This window comes from Mus pahari, chromosome X (genome assembly GCF_900095145.1).
Source record: "Mus pahari chromosome X, PAHARI_EIJ_v1.1, whole genome shotgun sequence".
NCBI lineage: Eukaryota > Metazoa > Chordata > Mammalia > Rodentia > Muridae > Mus > Mus pahari.
In genome coordinates this window covers 121420285-121442233 of record NC_034613.1, presented here as the reverse complement: position 1 = coordinate 121442233, position 21949 = coordinate 121420285, and the positions used below count along the sequence as shown (strand labels likewise).

At 36.6% G+C, this 21949-nt stretch overlaps 1 protein-coding gene across 1 annotated transcript in view; it reads left to right on the top strand.

Annotated features, from left to right (window-relative positions):
• Ammecr1 (Alport syndrome, mental retardation, midface hypoplasia and elliptocytosis chromosomal region gene 1) overlaps window positions 1-21949 on the top strand; it is a 103631-nt gene that overhangs the window by 43493 nt on the left and 38189 nt on the right. Inside the window, exon 2 of the mRNA XM_021188180.1 lies at window positions 5529-5639. Coding sequence (XP_021043839.1) covers window positions 5529-5639 — 111 coding nt within the window. The remainder of the gene's footprint in view (window positions 1-5528; window positions 5640-21949) is intronic.

The following is a 21949-nucleotide window of genomic DNA, read 5'->3' as shown; positions in this document are numbered from 1 at the left end:
ACTACCAAACCAAAAAAACCTATTAGAATATGGTAATTCTTAATTCTTAAAATGTAGATATTTATGATCTTCTATACTAGTCATGCTATTACCTTACTTTCCCAGGAGCCATGAGGAACAGGCTCCATGGTTGAAGGGAGGGGTATAGTATAAAGCTACGGTTTTTGTGTGTTTTTATTAGGATATTTTCATCTATAATAAACAATGGTGTGGATGAAAAAGTGTCCGATGCATGTAACCACCCCTTCACTCTCTTGACCCCTCCAGTTTAGCCTGTTTTCTTTTCATTTCCAGTTGATGTGAGATACAGATTATCCAGAGCTTTAACATTATTCATTTCATAACATAAATTGTATAATTAAATGATCAGATCCCATACAGAGATAAATAATCACTAAACAAAGGCAGTGGGATTTTTATTTGGGGGACAGTTTGTAGAGAATAAGACAGAAGACCTGCATTTCCCAAAGTCTGTCAAATAACAGGACAATGTGCAATGAGAAAGCAGGGAGGAGGCTCTAAAGGGTGTTGGTAATAGAGAATGAAATGGTAGGCTTTGATGTGGGTTTCTAATAGGAACAGTGTAAGAACTTGTACATTGGTGCTGGTCTTTCTAGATCATTTGACCCATGGGGGCCAAATGACCCTTTTTATAGGGATCCCTTAAGACCATCAGAAAACAGATATTTAAGTTATGATTCCTAACAGTAGCAAAATTACACTTATTCAGTAGCAATGAAAATAATTTTATGGTTGGGGTCACCACAACATGAGGAACTGTATTAAAGGACTGCAGCATTAGAGAAGTACTGTCTCAACCTCTGATGCAGTTCTGGTGCATCCTATCATCTTTTCAGCTAGGCTTTCCACACCTGAGTGGAGGAGAAGGAAGAGGATGGGGAGGAGGAATGGGAGAAGACTGGTCCTTCTGCTTATCTAAAGAGTTCACTGTTTGGTATCCATAGAAATGTTCCTATTCTGTGGTAATTTACACAACAGCTATACTTACTACCCTGAAGATACCACCTCACCATGCTCACAGGAAATGGCATGTGAAGACCAAGTAGCTTTCTATAAGCCTGGAAAAGGGCTCTCTTCAACAACTGAACTCTACTATATCCCGGATCATGGGATTTGTAGCTCTGAAAGTATAAGAAAAATTTCTTTAAGCAATTATTGATAATTATTGATACGATAGTTACTGTTGCAGCCCTGCTGACTAATTCAGGATGTAATGATATTGGGCATATTTTGAATTCATAAAACCTGCAATTTATATGGCTTGGAAAGGAAATATACAACTTCTTTTCATTGAAGTAGGAGGAGAAATGTCTTCACTTGGTGGTGGAAGGAAGGCACCATCATTTTTGGTTTTTACTTAAGCTTCCTAGATCCCAGGGTGTAATTACATGGTATGAGAAATATAATTGGATTTTTGAGCTAAGAAACAAACTAAGATACAAGGCTTCTCTCTTTTCTGTTTTTTCTACCTTTAAAATAAATAATCTTGCCTGAGTGCCCACAGCAAAATATAGGTATGATTTATATTATTTGTGTTAATGTTGTTATCTGAAAGCTTCATTCAAAATGAGAAGTGAGAGCTCGGCATAGACTGTATTTTTTGTGGTTTTTTTTTTTTTTTTTTTTTTTTTGTTATTGTGGAAGGAGAGGTAGGCCTTGAGCTACACTATTGTTAAGTAAATACATCTGTTTCAATGTCTCATGTAATTGTACTCCAGGCTGACAAACACATTTCTAATGCATTGTCTCTTAAATCAATAGACTGTCTCAGAAGAGGACATTGGAAATGGCATGAAATTTGTACTGGGACAATCCTGTACAGATTTTTTTTTTGGTTTTTCCAGACAGGGTTTCTCTGTATAGCCCTGGCTGTCCTAGAACTCACTCTGTTAGACCAGACTGGCCTCAAACTCAGAAATCCTCCTGCCTCTGCCTCCCGAGTGCTGGTCCTGTACAGATTTGTATTGTTCTTTGTGTCATTATTGTTCTATAACCGCTGTTTTGGAGAGCTACTTTTGATCTGACAGGAACTGGCTGCCAGTTGGCAGAGAGGATTCACTTAGATTAGGTAGTTGCTTCCTGTTTCTATGTATGGGCTTGGGAAAATGGCGTTTACTTTCCTCCAAAGATTTCTCAGAACATACTGGTACAGAATGTTCAGACTTAGGATAATTTCTTTAAAAGCTACATCTGGTTACCCTCAGAAAAATAATTCCATTAATATTTCAACTCATTCTGATCCTTTTGTAGTTTGTAGTATTTTTTCAATGTATGTAGGTGGCCTTAAACCATATGGCAAAAGCATTTCCCAAAAACATTCAATCCTTGTCTTACTATGAACTATTTTTCATATTTCCTTGTTATTTGAATAGCTCCTCTCAGCAGGCTCCAAACCCCTTTTTTCCTTTGATCCAGTTCTGCTTATGCTGATGGCTAAGCTCACACACATTGGCAAATTTATACGTGTTTTAATACCATATTTAAGAATGAAATCACCTATTCCTTTCCTGTGTTTGGAGTGAAAATATGTTGTTACTATTTTTAGATAACATGCATTGAATGTTTGTGCAGCCATTGCCCTGTACAGAGTCATTATTATTCATATGATGCTGTATTTTGGGCTCAGTGATTTATTTTGTATCAGTCTACTTTAAAATGCTCAACTGCCTAGATTCTTTTTTTCCATTAAATGATGCTTTTAGATGCTTTACTTTTAAGCCTGTGAACACTTTTTTTTTCAAGATAAAAGGTACTGGATGTGTATTTATAAATGACAAATCAGAGACTCAGACATTTAAGGAAAAACTTTATTCTGTCTACTAAAAGTCTGAATTCTTACATCTTCAAACATCTGTCTTAAACTTAGTAGGGCTGTCATTCCCTCCTCCTCTTGACAGCTGCTTTCCTCCAGTCTTAACTCCCAAAGTGGATGTTGCCTAGGGCATGTAAGAAATAGGAAATAACATAGATAATTTACCTGCTATGAGGACTCAACACATATTCAATAATGTCAAAAATTCAAAGAATGTTAAATCTGGAAGAGACCACAGCAAGTTATAAAGGCTCCCAGTCCTCTGCAGTTTTACATCCCCATGCCCTGAGTTATTGTGAAGTGCCTTTGCTTCCTAGGTTGTTTTGCAAAAATGTAATCCTGGAGCACCTTTAGCCATATATTAACAATTCCTCAAAGAATGACCGTAGCATTATAAGAAACCACATGTAATTTTCCCGACTATGTGGTCAAATTCCTTCTAATATATTTCATAGTTCAGTAAAGTGTTAGTATGTGTAGTTCTATTTATCCTTTTATATTTAAAATATTTACTGGAGAAGATGTACTTAGAAGAATGACATGTATGTATTCTAGTGGGGTAAATAATGAAGGTGTAGCACTTTTAAGTGGCTTCCATTTCAAGTGTTTTGGTAAGAAATGAATTCACTCCCACTTTTATGTTTCTTAATTCACTGGTGATGAAAATATACAATGTAGGTAGGTCTGTATTATTGAAAAACCCTCAAGGTACTTTGAAAGCATGGCTTTATATAGATCACAGGATGACTTTCTTCATTCTATAGCTGTCAATGCTGTCAAAGGACCTGTCTTGTGTAGGGATGTTGTCTAGTCAATGTAACAAGACAGTATTGATGATCTTGCTGTCCATAGGAGTAGTTGCAGAGGTGGACTACACCAAGATGGAAACTGGAAAAAATAGAGAGGTGAAATTTATCTATATTTAGCACATAGGAGCCAGAAAACAGAAAAGTTGTGCTGTCCCTTTGGATTTTCTTTTTAATACCTTTGGTATAGGTCACACCCAGTGCCTGAATGTCACCTTTGCCTTGGTAGTGCTGTCATAGATTTCAGTACTATTGAGCATTGAGTTCAGTGGAGGAAGGAACCTTTTCATAGTGCACCCTGGTTTGTCTGTGGTGCTTGTTTGGGACCCAGTCTGCCATTGTGCCTGTCAGAACTTGCTATAATTTAAATGTTTAAGGTGGGTGATTAACCTGTTTAGCAGACTGTCTTACTGCCCAATAACTTTTTGTTTTTACCTTTTTATTGATTCTTTGTGAATTTCACACTGTGCACCTCAGTCCTACTTGTCTCCCCATCCCTTCATATCAGCCCTCTGCCCTTGCAACTCCCATAAAAGAAAACAAAAACAAAACCAACCAAACAAGCAAAAACATAGTCATGTAAGCTGCAGTGTGTCAGTGTGCCCCACCGCATACCCTCTTGTCAACACATCTTTACTTGCAAATATTCATTGCAGTGAGTCATTGGTCTGGTTTGAGGCCTCGGGCTTGTGCTGCACTATCAATGCTGGATCCTCACCAGGACTCCTCTTAGTTATCCTATTGTTGCCCTGGGTCATGGAGATCCTGCAGGTTTTCTTGTTCTTTTTCTCAATTTTTTTTCAAGACAGGGTTTCTCTATGTACTCTTGGCTGTCCTTGAACTTACTTTGTAGACCAGGCTGGTCTTGAACTCACAGCAATCTGTGTGCCTAGTTGTTCCAATGCTAAGATTAAAGGCATGTCACTAGGGACTAATGATAAATACATAAAATATGGTATATCACCCTAAATTTATTTTAGAAAGCAGAAGTAAGTTATAACACTATTATTATGAATATTTATAGTAATGCAGACCATGCTACCTGTGATATATTTCTATTTTTGCAAAATGTCCTAAAGCATAATTAGAATATAATTCTTCAACTGAATCATGAATCGAGGCTGTTACTGGTTTGCTGCAGAACCCAAGTGTCTACCATATTCAGCTCCATTTTGTGTACCATGTATTATATAAAACCTTTTGTGTAAAAATAAAGATTTCTGGTCTAAGGGTATTTGCTGGTTAATGTTTGCAGTCACTCTTCACTTATCTGAACCATCCTGATTTTACTCGGGCAAACTAAAGACCCATCAGATCTGATGAAATGTCTTTGTATCCCTTTAGCTTAATTGATGGTATTTTGGGCTTGGTTTATAGTGCCTGTTTTCACCTGCCTTGTTAGTAAGCTGTGACTGTTTGCCTCTGTGCTGGATTTCTTTGAACCAATGGCTGCCTTTTAATCTTTCATAAGGAAAGGTGTTTGTTGAAGTTGTTGATTATCTGTTCCCAGTTTTCTAGATGAGACTTACAAATGAGCCAGTGATCCTAGGTTTAAACAGAATCCTGCAGACACCTGTGCTGATTTAAGGCTCTAGCTTCAACATTACCAGGTTTGAGTGTTTATTTTACTATGTTTGACCTGCAAACAGGAAATTAATATCAGTCTGCAAGAATTGTTGATGAAGATTAACATATAGACTTTGTTAAAACATTAATTTTGGTGTCTAATGTGCAGAAGAGACCTAACCCAATGCATTAAACTTGAGTTCCTTCAGGGCTTGTCTTTTGGTCTTTATGTCTTAGGCACTGATCCTAGCATATGGGAAAGACTCAGTAGATGCTGTCTTGATTGAAATGGCTGGTTTACCCTATTTTATCTTCTGTTACAGCCCACTGTTTGTAACATGGAAGATTGGTCGAGACAAAAGACTGCGTGGATGCATAGGTACCTTTTCTGCCATGAATTTGCATTCAGGACTCAGGGAGTACACACTTACCAGGTGAAGACCCATTTCTGTTTCATGTACTTCTACTTACAAAAATCTCTTCTGCTACTTGAATGTGACACTTTGACTCCTTTTCATTTATTAAATGGTTGACATTACCCTCTCATTTCTTGTTAGCTTTTTCCTTTTTGGTGTCCAGGTACCTTCTCTTATAAATTATTATTGCTATGTATCATTCTTTAAAATGCTATGGTGACATTTATCTTGCCACTGATTTTTAAAGTGATTTTTTTCTTCCATTGGGCAGTTTATTATGTATAACTTGAAAATGAGTGACTAAATGTCCATGAGTTACCAAAAGTATGATTTCTACCTTAACAGCCTTGATTTGATCACCTTTAAGACCTTTTAAAAATAGTTGTTGGTTTTTCCCCTTCATTTTATACATTTTGGTTCACTTTTATGTGCTTTAAAACTTTAAAAGAAGTCCTGGTAAGAAAGTGCTGTCACAGCCTGGCAGCATAACTGTTCCCATTGCCATTTCGCCCTTGGCTTAACTGTTACTTTCTTTCCTCTAACACAATGGGGAAGTCACAAGTGCCTCCTTACACTTTGTAAGGCTTTTCCTTCACCTTCTCTACTGACAGAAAGCTGTCTACCATGCCATCTGATTTTGATAAATACAACTTGTAGCAAATTATGTTCCACAATCATTTCAAAGAAGAAGAAAATGTCTTAAATAATGACCTATTAGTAAAGGTATTTCCTGGTTTTGTTCATGTTTTTGTGTGGCTACTGACACATAGTTGTAATCCATACAGCATTTGTATAAGAGATTGGTCTTTGCTAACTATTGTTACTTGGGGCAAGTTGCATGACTTCTATAGGTAAAGTTATAATTCTAGTATTTTCTTCTATATACTCAGTATCAGTATTAGGAGGATGTTAGGAGAATGAAATAATCAATTACAATGTTGCTACAGGATTGGTGTAAAAATTTATCTTACTGTAGAGTTGTGTAAATCCAGACATAACACCAATATTTAAAAAACTGTACGTTTAGTGTTCTCATGTTCTAAATCTAGAAAATTCTATAAAGCAGCATTTTAGACTCTAGTTTATCTGACTGTAGACTCTTTTGTCCCTCTAGTCCAGTGTCTTGTGCCATGAGGATTCCAAGGAACATAACTTGGTAAACTCAAGCCTGTTAAGAACTTTTACAAGTGTAAAACTTTATGTTTACATATACACAATTTATAGTGTAGAGCTTCTTGGTGCTTTCAAATGAAATTGTGGAAAACATTCCATTATGAAATATTCCATACTTTACAAATCTTTGGTAGCAGTGGTAACTGCTAACAACTTGCTTTTGTTTAGAGAAATTCTTTTGCCTAGGAGGTGAGAATATCCAACTTTTTTTTTTTTGAGCTTGTGTTTTTTTTTCCTGAGAATAATGTGAACTGAGTAAATTTTTCACACAATTGAAAATTGCCTGTATTTGTGTACTTTTAACTCTCATTGCATTGTGGTCTGTGCCTGGGAACTTCCTGGTTACTTTTCAACCCTTTCCTTGTATTTCTATACAGCTTCCTTAAATTGTATATAATACATTCAAAGGAATGCATTTTGTGTTTTATATGCACACATATATGCATCCTGTTTGCCTCTCATGTTTGTATCAATATAATTTACATATAAATCTTGATATTTAGAAGAGATAAACAAAAGAAATCTTAAAATTTTAATTAGTATTTTAATTCATTTTGGAATCACAAGCTGTATAGAGTCATTCTTTTTAGAAATTTTAATGTAATAATGTTTTTCAGTCCCAAAAATGTGCTTACGTTCCTCTACCTGTGTGTTTCTATGGCTGAGTGTCATGAAAAATGTTTCTTGAATTGAGAGTTTTTAAAGGCAAGTAATTTTGGATTAGTTACATTTATTATTTGACAGCCTCATAAAATACATTCTTCTAATCCTTATCCCACCTTCTTTTCTCATCACTGTCACACTCACTGTCCTTAGAAGACCCTTTCTCACAGCCATGCCTCTGTTTGGTTTATGACAGTGAGTTTAGCATGGATTGCTTGTATGACTAGAAGGTTGGAAATATGTACTGAAACTTGGTGGTCTCACCAGTAGGCAAACAAGGGAAGACAATGACCCCCTATCCCTAGTGTTTATCTTCCAGCAGCAGTAGTTCAGCAGTGAGGTGCTGGGGCTCATGAACCCTTCTCTCCTCTTTGTCTGACTCCGTGTACTTATTTCCAACATGTGATGCTGTTGGGAGGAGCTTTGTGCATTCTTTGTACTAACTTGTAGATACTAGTAACTACATCTTTACAGCGAGGAAACAGAGATTAAAGAATTTAAGTAATTTACTTAGTCTTGCATCTAGTTAGAAAGTGGTAGAACTCAAATGCATATTCAGGCCATGGACTGCAAAGAACATGTCATATGCTCTCTTAATGGGAAGTTTGTTTAAGTTAGTTAAAATAAGATGTCATATACAGAAATAAATTTTTTATTCTTATTTTATTTTGTAGCTTCACCATGAAAATAATGAACTCAAAAGATTACTTTAAATTTAACAAGGCAATGATCAGTAATTCTTCAAAAGTTCTAATGAAGAGTTATGATTAAAGTTTACTTGAATTATTATTGTATAGAAGAAAAATGCTTATATCAAAATACTACTTTGAGATAGGAAACTATAATTTTTGGTTGTATAGCCTGGACTTCAAGAGGAATTCAGAATTTCTAAACATAGCAAGTTAGTGGTTGTTTTTGAAGTCTACTCTTCCTATCATAAAGTTTATAACTCACAAATGAATGAGATGAACTTAGGGGCCTGGCTTTAGCCAGGGAATAAGGAGAGCAGGAGAATCAAACAGTTCTCAGTGATAGGTTAAAAATAAGGACATCCAGTTATTGGTGGGCTTCATCAGCGATTAGGTAGACATTCCATTTTCCAGAATACTATTGAGACCCATTCTTATTTTGGTAAAATATTAGTAAAATTACATTTTATCATTTTACAATGTACACTTCTGTACATTCTTCTTAACTACATTCATGTTGTTGCATGACCATGCCCACTGCTTAGCTCAAGAACTTTTTAATCCTCCCCGATTGGAACTCTTTACCCTTTAAATGTTCATTCCATTCATTCCTCATAAGCCCTGACAACTACTTTTCTACTTTCTCTCTCTATGAATTGACCCCTCCAGGTCCCCACTTGCTATCACATGGCTGACTTACGTCACTAAGCATAATGTCTTCAAGATTTTTTTTTTTTTAGATGCTAGGATATGCCATTTTCTTTCCCATTTAAGACTGAAGAATAATCTTGTAAGTGTCAGTATTTATGATGGTTTGTGTATCCATTTGTTCATCTGTGGACCCTTGGTCAGTGTCTACCTTTGGGCTATTGTGAATAAGGCTACAATGAAAATGGGTCTCCAAATACCTGAATAGTCTCTCTATAAAATAGTTAACTCAGATTACAATCATGCAGCTTGTTTATAGCCCATTAATTTTTTAAAATAGTTCGTCAAATTTACCAGGTATTTTTAAATGAAATATCTACCCCAGATTAAGTTTTGATTCATAAATGAAGTTTTTAATTGAAATTTTGTCATAGTCAATGTTTACTTAATTGAAATTTTGATTTATTTTGGATTGAAAGAAGACTTTATAAGTTGCCTGAAGATGTTCTCCCAATTATAAAAATACATAATTAGAAGATATGAAAACTTTGTGATAATTATAGTATGAAACTTTACAGAAGATATTGCCCCTCTCTTTGGCTTAAAGTCAAAAGCAGGAAAGTTTATAGTGAACACGAAGCTGGATGCATAGCTGAGGGTCACAGAGACATATTCATAAAACACAGGTTGGCAGTGAAGTACAAGGATTACTGTCCTTTTCATTGCCTAGACTTTGAAGTAGAAATAGTCTTTTGTCTCATTGGATAAGAAGTTTCTAGTATTTATCATTTTGTTTTACCCATAACTTATAGTATTTTGTGGATTTATAGCTTTTCTAAGCTGGATAATAGAAAGGCTTATCTTTTTTGGTATTTAAAAGTATACTTGTGAGTAGGAGATGGGGATTAAGAGTGGAGTATATTCATCTCTGTCAATGAAGGGGTCTTTAAAATTTCTTATAAATTGATCTTGAAAGCACAGCTCTAACTCTCTATGTGAATTCATGGTAATAACTTGTAATTCTAGAATACAGGAGGGACTGATAGTAAAGACAGGGATGTGGCCAGTCACCACACTTATAAAATGATTATCTTTTTTCTCATCTTTTTCTTGTACATAGATGTCTGCTGAGCAGTGGAGTAATTCTGTAGGTTACAGCAGGACCTGGAGCTCCAGTCTTCACTATGCTGCTTTTGTTGTGCTCTGCATTCTGAGAAATTTGTAGTGGGGGTTTAGTTCTTTCTAAGAAATGGAGTAACCATATAAAAAGAAGAGATTGTTTTGATTTTGATTTTTCTTTTATTTGGTGTGCACAAGTGGTGGGTATATGTGTGTATGTGCTAAAATGGAATAACCAGAAAAGCAAGCAAGGGATTGTTTGCACATTACAAATGTTGGCTTGCTGTTAGATTGTTTGAGATATTGAAAATTACAAACAAGCTTTGCTTTTTTTTTTCTTTGAAAGGTCTTATTCAGATTGAGTATGTCTGGGTGACTACTTACATTGTAAACTGATTTTTCTTTTGTGTTTGATAGCATAATCTTTCATTTTTGGTAGTGGTATGAGTTTACAACCATTGTATGCAGCATAATTATGTTTTCCCACTCAGAACAGGCTATTCTGTGCTAATTCTTGAGATTGATTGTTTTAGTAATACACGTGGCTCATTGTGAATAATTAAACAAGTTCTTCCCTTTTGTGTAATATTGGTCCTTACATTAGCATCAGCCAGATTGATTGTTCTTATGAAAACTCACTGAGTCACTTCTGACTGTACATTATTGTCATGGCAGCTTATTCTGAGATGTTAAGGACAGACTGTTTTTGCTAAGCATCTATGGCAAGTATGTGCTTTGTGGGAAATAGATTTATCAAAAAATATATTGCAAAACTAATAACTTAAATCTATGCTTTACTGTTTGAAAAGGGGGGAATGGGCCCAGTTCTAAAATGTATACCTACTGTGGTTATTTCAACTCAATTACCAAATGAAAACTTGCTAGATTTTTTAAACTATTTAACTTAAGATACAATGTGGAACCTAGATTGTCATATATTTTTATTCAATATTACCCTTATGTAAGCATGATGAAGATACTTATCTGTAGAAATCTGGGATCTTCGTTTTAGCTGCTGGGTTAATGCATTCTTTTCATTATCCCAAGATTGTGCTAATGTGCAGAGATGTGGCCAAAAAAATTGGCCAGCCAAATGTAGAAAGAGAAACGAAAGAGCGTGGGCCATTCCCAGTATGGCTAATGGGTCCCGAATCTTGGAGAATTGTCTGAACCCATCTTGCACCTCTTGCCATAGAAATTAAATGCACTGAGTGTATCAGATTCTAATTTCCTATCCCATCTTTCAGATCTCCAGTCTGTACTTGGAATTCCCCTGCTGCTTTGATTAAGTGCCACAGGCACAATGCCTTGGGGCAGAAAAGCAGAAAGAGCCATCTGTAAAAAGCTGTGAGAGAAGCTGCAAATGGAGCTTCTTCAATGTCAGGCCTCCTGATTCTTGAGTTTGACAGGTAGAGAGTAAACTACAAAAAACTGACTGCATTCTTACATACATTTATGACCTTAACCTCCTTGCTCCCATGATGTTGATATTTCGCCTTTCTAATTGTGGACACTTTTACCACATTTTGAGGATGGTGGTCCTAGTGATCTGAATAGTTTAAAATAATGAATGTTGAGGTTTGGGTGTGGCAATTTCATATTAAATTTTTAGCTATGGTATTTTTGAGCATAAGAAAATGCTTTTGAAAAGGTTTCCTTAAAAGGCAAAAAGAAAGCCTTTTCCTGTGATCTGTGCCCTGCTCTCAGACACATGTGTATGTTCAAAGTAGCAGTCACTAGAAGAAAATTCCTTTGTTTTTTATTACTGATAACCGTTTGTTGTCCTTCTATGGCCAAACACTGTGTTACCCTTTAATGTTACATCAAGAATTTATTTTTCTTAGAAACAACTTTCAGATGTTTTTACATAATTTTTCGCTTTTTAAACAATTCACCAATATTGAGTATAAAATGAGGTTTGAAAGGACTACATTGTTTGAACTGCTTCTAGTTAACAAAATTAATTATATGCATATACACACATATATGTGGAAAGAGATTATGTAGCATGTTTTTCAGTATATTTAAAAATTTTAAGATGAAGAATGTAAAAATGCAGCCTAATAATTAGTGCCATGATCAGAAAATATTTGTATTACTTTTTAAGATTTATTTATTTTATTTTATGTGAATGAGTGTTTTGTCTGCATATATCTATATGCACTGTGTGTGTTCCTGGTACCGCATTGGATCTTCTGGAATCTGAGTTCCAGGCAGTTATATGGGGATTCTGGGAGCTGAACCAGGTATGTTGCAAGAGCAACAAGTACTTTTAACCACTAAGCCATCTCTCCGGGCTTATTGGTTTTATTGATTTTTACAACCTTACTTTAGCTCACAAAATTAACCTGTATACGCACATTCAAACTTCAGGGATATCATTTAAATGACATTAGCATATTGGCGTCCCCATTTCCACCAAACCCCCCTTTAACATTTTCACATTGAAATACTAACTTGGTATCCTTCCTTATGATAAAATGGAAAATGAGAAAAAGCCATATAGAAAATTCTATGGAAGCTTTAATTACAGGGATTGCTGAGAGCGCAACTTCCTGTTGTTGTTAATACCCAGCTACCCTAGGCCTGCTTTATATGTTCTGCAAAGTCAGTTTGAAAGGTTCCAACTGTGGCCACTTCATTAACAGTGGCAGGCAAGAGAATTTCTTTTTGTTTGTTTTTCAGGTGACTTTTAACCTAAGTCATTCTAGTAAGATGATCGTTTGTTGCTTCCTAAATAGGGGGAGTTGCTAGCTAGATATCGGGCACTATTCTAAGGTTTTGAAATAGGGATCAAGGTCATATATGAAAAGTAGTGAATTCTTCACTGATGGCTAGTCTTATACTACTAAAAGGGTCATTGCTTTAGCCCCGATTTAAGCCATTTGCTTTGTTGTGTTCCACATCCTGTACCCCAGGCTCCAGTTGGTTGACATAGTGAAACTCAGGCAGAGTATATGCATGATCAGTTATGAAACTCAAACATGGTATCAGTATCAGGCAGGCTACACTAAGACTTCTAACAGTGAGCTGTCATAAGAAGAGTTAATAATTGTTTTGACTCTGTAAGAAAAAGTGTAGATATTAAAAACTGCTGATTTATTTTCAAAAGCTCTCTTAAGAAAGCCAATATGGCTTTGGGGAAAAAGGTTTTAGCGCTTTGGAAGGGAAGGAAAACTGAGGACATAGTTTGGCCTGCAACAAGCCTGAAAGTACTATGGGAAACAAGAAAATCTGGACTTCAAACATCTTGGAGAACTCCTTTATTACTTCCTCTTTCCTAAATTTCCACCTCTAACGCAGGACTAGAATTAGGGAGAGTCATTGCAGATAATACTAGATTTAAGCTGCTGCCACTATTAAATATTTCAGTGGGAAAGACTGACTAGATTAAATTTAACAGTGTGAAAAATCCATCAAGTACAATTGCTTCTCGTTCAAAAGTACATCTTAAAAAGCTACATTTTAAAGTACTCATCTGTTGTGGGTGGAGATGTTCCCGTGCCTCAGGTAGCAGCTCACTAAAGTGAGTATCTGTGGCCTCAAACTGTGTGCCCTCCTGTGCAATTGCCTCTTCCACTCCATAGATTTTATTATTGCTTAGAGCACTTACCCCATTAGCCCATGTGGCCACAGACACTCATTGGCACAGCTGAACTCTACCTACGCTCTCCCTTCCTTTGCCTAGAGTAAAAGCCAGCATCATTACAAAATTTCCATTTTACTTGGAATAAAATTATTACAAGGTTCTGCTTACTTCCACTTTCTTTCTAATCTTTTGCTTCGGTCTACACATTTCCTCAGCTAGCCATAGCCTGGCTAGTTTCTTTGTTTTCCTTTGAACATGTTCAGCGAGGTTCCTCCTCGGGGCTTTTGTGAATGCCATTTTCTCAACCTAGACTAATCTTCATCCAGAAACCTATATACTTGGCTCATTTCTTCCCTTTATGTCTCAATCCAAATGCCTTTGAATATCATGTCTGTCTTTTTGATAACAGCAACATTTGACTCTTAATTTACCTTGCATCTTTTTGATATTTAGCTTTTAAGAATAGAGGCTGTGTTGAGACTGTTTTAAGACCCCAAGCCTTAGAGCCAGCAGTGGCCACCTTCTGGTGCCAGTTACCTCAGCCCTTTGTGAAATCAGAGAAGCTAAAGAATTTCTATGCACTTTGGTTTCTTTGGTTGTAAAAGAGATGATACCAATGTGATATGTTTCTTGTGAAAGCTAAGAGGCATATTTATGTAAAAAAAAAATGTCAGCACATTCCGGTTATGTTGTATTTCTGCTTTTGAAATTAAATAGTAAAAGTAGTAAACAAGTAAACTTTAAATATGCTTGTAGGAATTTGAATTTTCCTTTATCTCTTGCACATGTAAATTAACAGGCGTTCTTATAGTATGAAAAGACATAACCATCATTAAAAATAAATCAGTGACTATCTGTCACCACTTGTTTTTTGTTTACAAAATCTTCCTTTAAATGTGAGCAAGCACACACACACACAAAATGTGACCCTTGAACAAAGTGCCACCAGTCGATATTGTCTGTTGATTGTACACTACCAAGCAAGCATGTCCTCAGTTCATCTCTTCAGTTTAAGCTTTAATGCCACTCCTTTATTGAAGGCTCTGATTTTGACTCATAGGGTACACATTCTTCCCATCCAAACCATTTCAGACCAGGCTCCCATGTTGTCTTAACACAATTCCTATCATTGCTTAAATGAGCTACTCTTTTCTGTTTGCACAGAGGGAGGTCCATCCTCCTAAGCTGCTTCCCCTACCAAGCCCCAACCTCACAATCTAACATGTGTGCTTAGGTACCATTTTCTGTGTATATTCTTTCATGTCTTTCTGGCTTTGAACATGTTTTTCCTCTGCCAGCTTTGCCTCACCCCATTTCCACCCAGTCAACTCCTACTCATTATTCAAGACTCGGCTTGCTTGTTACTTCCTCTATGAAATTTCTTTGACACTCCCCAGCAAAGCTGGTTAGTCTTTTGTGTTCCCACAGCACTTCATTCAGGCCTCTGTTGTAAATATTTAACCCTCTGGATTATCATTATTGACTTTATATGTTTGTCTCTCCAGTATGAAATTGCCCTTACTGTTAGTTTACCAAGCCATGTCAAAGCAAATAAACACAAGCCAGTCTCATTGCTTGGTAGCAGCTTTACTTGATCCTGATAGCCATGTCTACATTCTTTCTTTCCATCTGCCTCTGTTGGCTTTTGTGACCTTTCACTGATGCAATGTATTTGAGCTTATAAGAGATACTGAAGCTAATTGATAGTGATGAGTTGCTTTAAGGCCAGTTGTAGTTTGATTGAACTGTAGGACATAACTGGGTACAGAACACTTTACAGAGCAGATTCACTCAAGATTAATCCCTTGTTTTAATAGTCATAAGTGATTGACGAAGCTCCATGTGAACTGATGCTTGCTATAGGACCATAGAGCAACCTGCCTTTAAATCTTCCAGGAAATGAGCATTTAGCTTCTGTCTCACTTATTTCCATTGACCTGGAACGCACTACCAGCTAAGTAGACCCTTTCATTTTCAGATAGCTCTAACCTCACTACCTTGACCCCAGTTACTCTTTTACTAGGCACCAGTGAGTTTGAATGCCTGAAGCCACAGACTGCCTGTATTTAACACATTATTCTTCATGAAAGCCATATTAACCAGCAGTGGTTAAAAAAATTACTCTCTGAGTAATTCTTTGTCTTCAGATGTTTAGTACTGGTAAGATGCAGAGTTGTACAGTTGACTTCCATCCACCCAGCCATAAGATTTTTAACTGACTCTTATTATTGAAAGCTTTGAAGGTACTGCCATCACTGTCTATGTTAAACTGTGGCCCTGGGGGCCATAGAATCTAGAGATTTCAAGCTAGAACTAGAATTAGATCTTTCAGTTGTCTCAATACTTTATGACATAGAATTGGAGCTAGAGTAAGAACATAGACACTGTCTGGGGCTATCACTCAATTTACGTGATAGAAAGTATACAAGTATGCAAATTTCTATATTTTTGTTTTATATTAATATATACATCATTTTAATGAATCCTACAATAAAAGAATCATTTTATAATGTAAAGACTTACTTTTAACTACATGCCTGACATCATATTTTATATTAATTCCATAAAATATAGAATACTATTAGAGCTTTTCAATCTAAAGAAAACTGGGCCAGGAGGATGGTTTAGTGAGTAAAGGCATTTGCTTCCAAGCCAGGTGACCTGCATTTGATTCCTGGGACCCAATTGGTATAAGAAGAGAACTGACTGTCACAAATTATCCTCTGATCTCTACACCCATGTGTATTCACACACTCAATAAATGTAAAAGTCATTTAAACCTGTAGTAGTGGAAGCTGTTTTAGGAATTATCAAAACCTTTAGTCTTTAGTGTTAGGTCTCCTCGTCTTTTTATGAAAAAATGTCTTCAGTGTGAAAACAAACCTCTACTCGTGACTGAGGAGCTCTTGACAATTGATGGCTTCTGGGGGAAGGATAGTCAGTATCTGCTAAGGGTGTTGCTCCTGCTAGGTCAGCTTCACTCTAGCAGGTGGCCCCACACTCACAGATACATGGAGGGAGGATTGGGTGCATGACAAGATCAGTGTTCATTGAAGTTCTTAAATAGTTAAAAAATGCATAATAAAAGTAACAATGTCTCAAACATAATAGTAGTTATATTTTCTAATAATTATCATATCAATAATCATAAACTTTATTTTCTGTGTACTGGACCTGTACTGATTGTTTTAAATGTTGCCTCATTTAATCTTTTCAGCACCCACATCAAGTTAAAGTCATTTCATTTATATTCTTCATAGTTAGGGAAATCCAGGGCTTAGGAAAATTCAGTTTTAGTGAATGACAATTACAATAGCACCTGGATTTGACTCTGATCCAAACTCCAAAACTTGTATTTCAAGGCGCACTATCACATTGTTCTTCCCTCAAGAGCTTTATTCCCTCCTCTTTATAGAGATACTTGCTTCATTCAGTCAGCTATCTTTTAGTCTTATCCTCAATTGAAAAAAAAAAAGGTTTGGGTGAGCATCCTTATCCTTCAGGCATTGAGTTTCTCCACTCTTTGTTTTCCACAACTTCCCAGTACGAAGTTTGTTTGTTCCAGTTCTATTTCTCTCTCCCCTACCCCGCCTTTCCCAGTTCTCTTCTCTGTTAAAATCCCAAGGCACTATCTTCCTTAACAATAACTGACTCTCTCTGCCTGAGAAGCCCACAGCTGTCAGTAGCTCCTCAGTTAGGAGTGGAGGTTTGGTCCCACCATTGAAGACAGTTTTCAAAACAAAAGGAAACCTAATACAATAAACTAAAGGTTTTCTTCATAGCAATCTTCTTACTCCAGTCTTATGCACTCCCATATTCCAACAAGAGCTTCTCATTCAGGGGATATAGAGGCTGAAAGCTTTGATTTCCCTTTCTGTGTAATGTGTGTACCCAGCCTCTAATACATTTACATGGAATATTAGTTTAATTTTCAGGTTCTAGGAAGGAACAACTCTCTGAAATCTATGACTTTGGAGGCTTGGGGAAAGATTTACCATAGGGGACAGGAGAATCATCCTGACTCTGCTCTTCTCTACAACTGGTCAGATGGAAGGCATCATTTTAGCAGTAAGAAGTTGGTCCATTCCTTAGTATTATATTGAAGTAAGTACCCAGATTTCTAGGTCATTTAGGTCAAGCATTGCTTTCATTTTCTTTTCTTCTTCTTCCTTTTTTTCCTTTGTAATTTAAGACTCTTAAAAGTTAGCATAAAAGAAGAAAGTTATATAAGCAGAACATAAGTGTACCTATGACTGAATTTTCCTCATAGAAGAAAAACAGATTTTAAAAAGAAAATGTGTATGTGTGGTAACAGGCTATGCCTCTTCTACCAGCTTTAGAGTTACAAGAATCAGGCTTTTTAAAAAAATAATAAAATCATCCAGAATATATCATTTTCTTACTGTAGTGGAGATTTGAGGAATAATGAAAAAAAAAGGAAATACTTTTAAATTTATAGTAATATTTTATAGATATTATCTTTAAATTTTTGAGTTAAAGATTAGTGAAAACTTTAGAAATATAGGCATTATTGAATGTCTTATGGGTTTTCTCCCGATCCAAGTAAGAGCTTTTCTTTGTCTGAACCAAATAACACATCATCAAGAATCAAGTATCAGAATAGGTATTTTCTATTTTTATTCTTTCTATTTTACTCACATATTGCCTGTTAATTATAATGAAATGGATAGCAGTATTTGGGACATTATCCATGTTACATGTCATTTAGAATTTCAGAGAATTTTACCAATGTAAGATATTGTCATATAACATATTTAGGGCCTACATATTTGCTCTTGGCAACACTGCAAATTAATGCTGGCATGGATGAGAAACCAGCAAGCAGCTATAGGTGCTAGCCCAGAAATTGGTAGCGTTTTGTTCCTTTGGGATGTCAGTGAGACTAAGCAGTATTCATGTCACTTTTTTATAAAGAGAAATGGAAAACTGAATTTATTTACAATGTTAGCCAGAACCAGAGTGAAAGAAATTCTTAATTTGTCTGTACCTTGCCTGTAGCAAAGTTACAATTTATAGAAAAGATGAAACAAAAACAAGACTTTTTTCATCTGTGGATATAGTTTTGAGAACAACCTGTAGAGAACTGAGAGATGTGTTTTTTTCTGTGAGAAAATCCTCCCTCTGGCACCAAGGTTTCCTTGAGTGGCCTATACTCATGACCATTATGAAATTTCCTGGAATAGAGATAATCTTTGGACCCTCTTTGTTTTGCTCATTTTTCAGTCTTGAGGGATTAGGGGTGCTGTGGCATCTACTGCTGGATTACTGTGTAGATACCATCAGTGGCTTCTGAAACATAGAGGTATAAAGGAGCCATGTACCTGCACCAGAAGGAAACCCCCTGAGCAGAATCCAAATAGTAGCCTAGGTTAGAAGTCAGCCAACTAGGTATTAGTGGCAGGCAATTACATATAAAATCTTTTTCTCCATTGCCTGCTATCTGGTTACATTGGGAATATCTAGCACAAGTGATTGACGTTTTTGTAGTCAGCTTTTAAGACAGGGTCTCACTGTGTAGTGTAGGCAGGCCTCTGATACATGACCCTTATGCTTCAACCTCCTGAGTCAAAAGCTGGGGTTACAGACAATGCACTAGTACAGTCAGTGCGACTTCATTTTATGTTTTGATAGCTTTCCCTCTTGTCTCTGAGTCATTTTTTTTTCAGAAGACATCACTGATTAATCATCCTGTGGCTTGTTCTCAGTTGTCCTTTCTTGCCAGAATGAGATGTGTTCCTGTTAATCTGAATGGGAGTCTACTCTTAATTTTAATTTAGTTTTTATGTAGGCACTATCCTACCTAACATTTCAGGGTATTTTGCTAGAAGGTGTATTTCTCAACAAGCAGTCAAACTATCTTTAAGTTACTAGAAGGATGAGTGTCTGAATGAAGATCAGACTTCTTATTGGGCTACTCTGTAGGAGCAGTTCCTAGGAGGTACACCTCAACCATCCATGGTCTTCCAGCAGCAAATGCATACATCTGAGCTATATCTATACTCAGAGCCTCAAGAAGAGTTAGCTTACCAGAGTAATGGCAATATTAAACATGATTGCATCTGAAGCCTTCATAAAACAACTTGTAGGTTCAATTCTGTGGATTCTGAGGCCGATGTGGCTGTATAAGAGCAAATGTCAGCATCTGGTGTCAAGGTTCATAAAACCCAGCTTTGGGGGACTTTTTGTTCAAAGCAGTAGATCAGTGTGTGACTGATCAATCAGTCAGTCATAACTAAGAACAAAGTCTTCAGAGGTATGAATTTAGGGTTCCGGTTAAAAAGTCTCTGGAACCTAGGAGGAATCTGGTTCTGTCTGAGTTACAGCACCATAACTGCAGTACTGCCCAGTGAATCTGTTACCTAGTGTATGGATTCAGTAGGAGTCTTAATTCTCTGTCCCAGAATACCTTGCTTATTTCATTGTCCACAGCTCCCTACAGCCTCTCTTTGCTGCACAGTAAGTGCTAGCCCAGTACAGACATATCACCTCCTCACACCACTGAACTGGTATGTGCTCCAGGCCACAACTTTCAGTGTCATTTGTAGCCTGAAGTCATAGGCTAAAGAAATAGGAGGAAAGGGTGATGAGTCTTGGTACAGTGGTAATTTTGCCAAATAGCTGAGTGTCAGAGTTGGTTTTTGCTATTCTGTTCTCGTGTAAGGCATATGCTATTTTCAGCTCACGATTCCCAGAAAGAAACTTAAACTTTTTCAAAGCACATAAATGAGTACATACTTGTGGCTTTATCCTTTTTAAACTGTAGATTTCCTTTTCTGTTTTCCAAAGGAGTCATTTAGAAATTTCCCCCAAGTTCCCAGAGTTCCTGTTCCTTCCTCTGCGTGCTCACATCACACTGTATGTCTGTGTGGCAGTGCTTGCTTCATTTCTTGTACACTTGTGTGCCCTACTTAGGTTGATAATCCCCTCCCCAGCCTAGGTCAGATATGTCACCTTTGCTTTCCCTTAGTAACTGCTAGAAGTTAGGCATAGCCCAAAATAAGAGTTCGACTAAGAGCCAGGTCTTTCAGTATACAGAATATACAGAAGTATCTGTTTATAAGATAATTAAGGTAATTAAAGCACTGGGAACTGTAATCCTATATGTGAGAAGCAAGGAAACTTCTGAAAATTGTGTTAAGTTATAAGAAGATGAATCATTTTGCAAAAGTTGGCTCTTTTCATTTGTAGCAATTTACTTTGGAATTGAGGACCTGTATTTTTTTGTTTTCTGCTTACAATTTTAAATCACAGACCTTCTACCTCACTATGTTATAACAGTATCAGTCATCCTTTAATAAAGGATGGGGGTACTCAGTTCCTACATTTAGATATTCTTGTTATAGTGATGAAGTTGTGGTAGTCTAAAGATGTAGCAAATAAAATACAAGTGTGGAATTTGTTCCTGGGGGGGGGGGCGACCCTATATACAGTCTAAATATGAGGTGAATGAGAAAGAGCAGGAGCCGGAAGGAAAGTGGTAAGTACAGTGTGTGTGTGCATGTGTACATTATAGCACACAGTTACAGCTCACAAACATTTGTAAGACAAGGTACAGCGAAGCCTTTGTAATTGTTTTTGCAGAGGACATTTTATTCACAGAAGCCCTACTACTTGTGTAAATTTGAATCCTCATGAAAGAGAGATGGCCATTTCTGTGAAGTGTTGTTTATAGTTCCTTGTTTTGCAAAGGTTGAGTGGGTAGGCAAGGGTGGCTTCACAGAATGGCCTTTCTGTGGTAGTGGAACAATTTGGAAACACCAAAGTAATAGGTAAGCAACCGGAGGTCATGGGTTCATATTGTGCCATTTATTAGTAGCTAACTAATTATGCTTACTTTTACTAATGGATGAAGGCATTTAGGTTCTGTTAGTACAGAAAGAAAACTTGAATTCAACTAATTCAACAAATCGACAGAAGATATTACTTAATAACTTTTTCCCAGGGAGGAAGAGTTGAGCTAACAACTTAGCCATTTTCATCATTAAATGTAGCAAGTACAAAGAAGTTCTTTGGAAATCCAGCCTCTAAAAGCTGCTGTTTACAGTCATTAATTGTGGTACTATCTATTCCCAAAAGGATGCCACCCCTTTCTGAACTTGACTTTCTTCTCCCATTCCCTGTGAAATAAATATCACACAGTAAATGTCTCTGTGAGGAATAAACAATTTAGAGGTTAAATGGAGGACTCAGTGTAATAAAGCTGACATGCTCTAGGAAAATATCCTTTTGATATGTATTTGGTAGGAATGTATTAATTTCAACAAGACATCTGGTAGAAAAAGTTGTGAATGTAGGCTATTGAATGTGTGGGTTGGGGTGAGGGGCAATTCTAGAAAGAGAAGGGATTTACTGTGTTTAACAGTTGCCAACAGTCAGGTACTTGGAAGTTGTGATTTTGCCAGACTTGGAAATCAAGTTGGATCAGC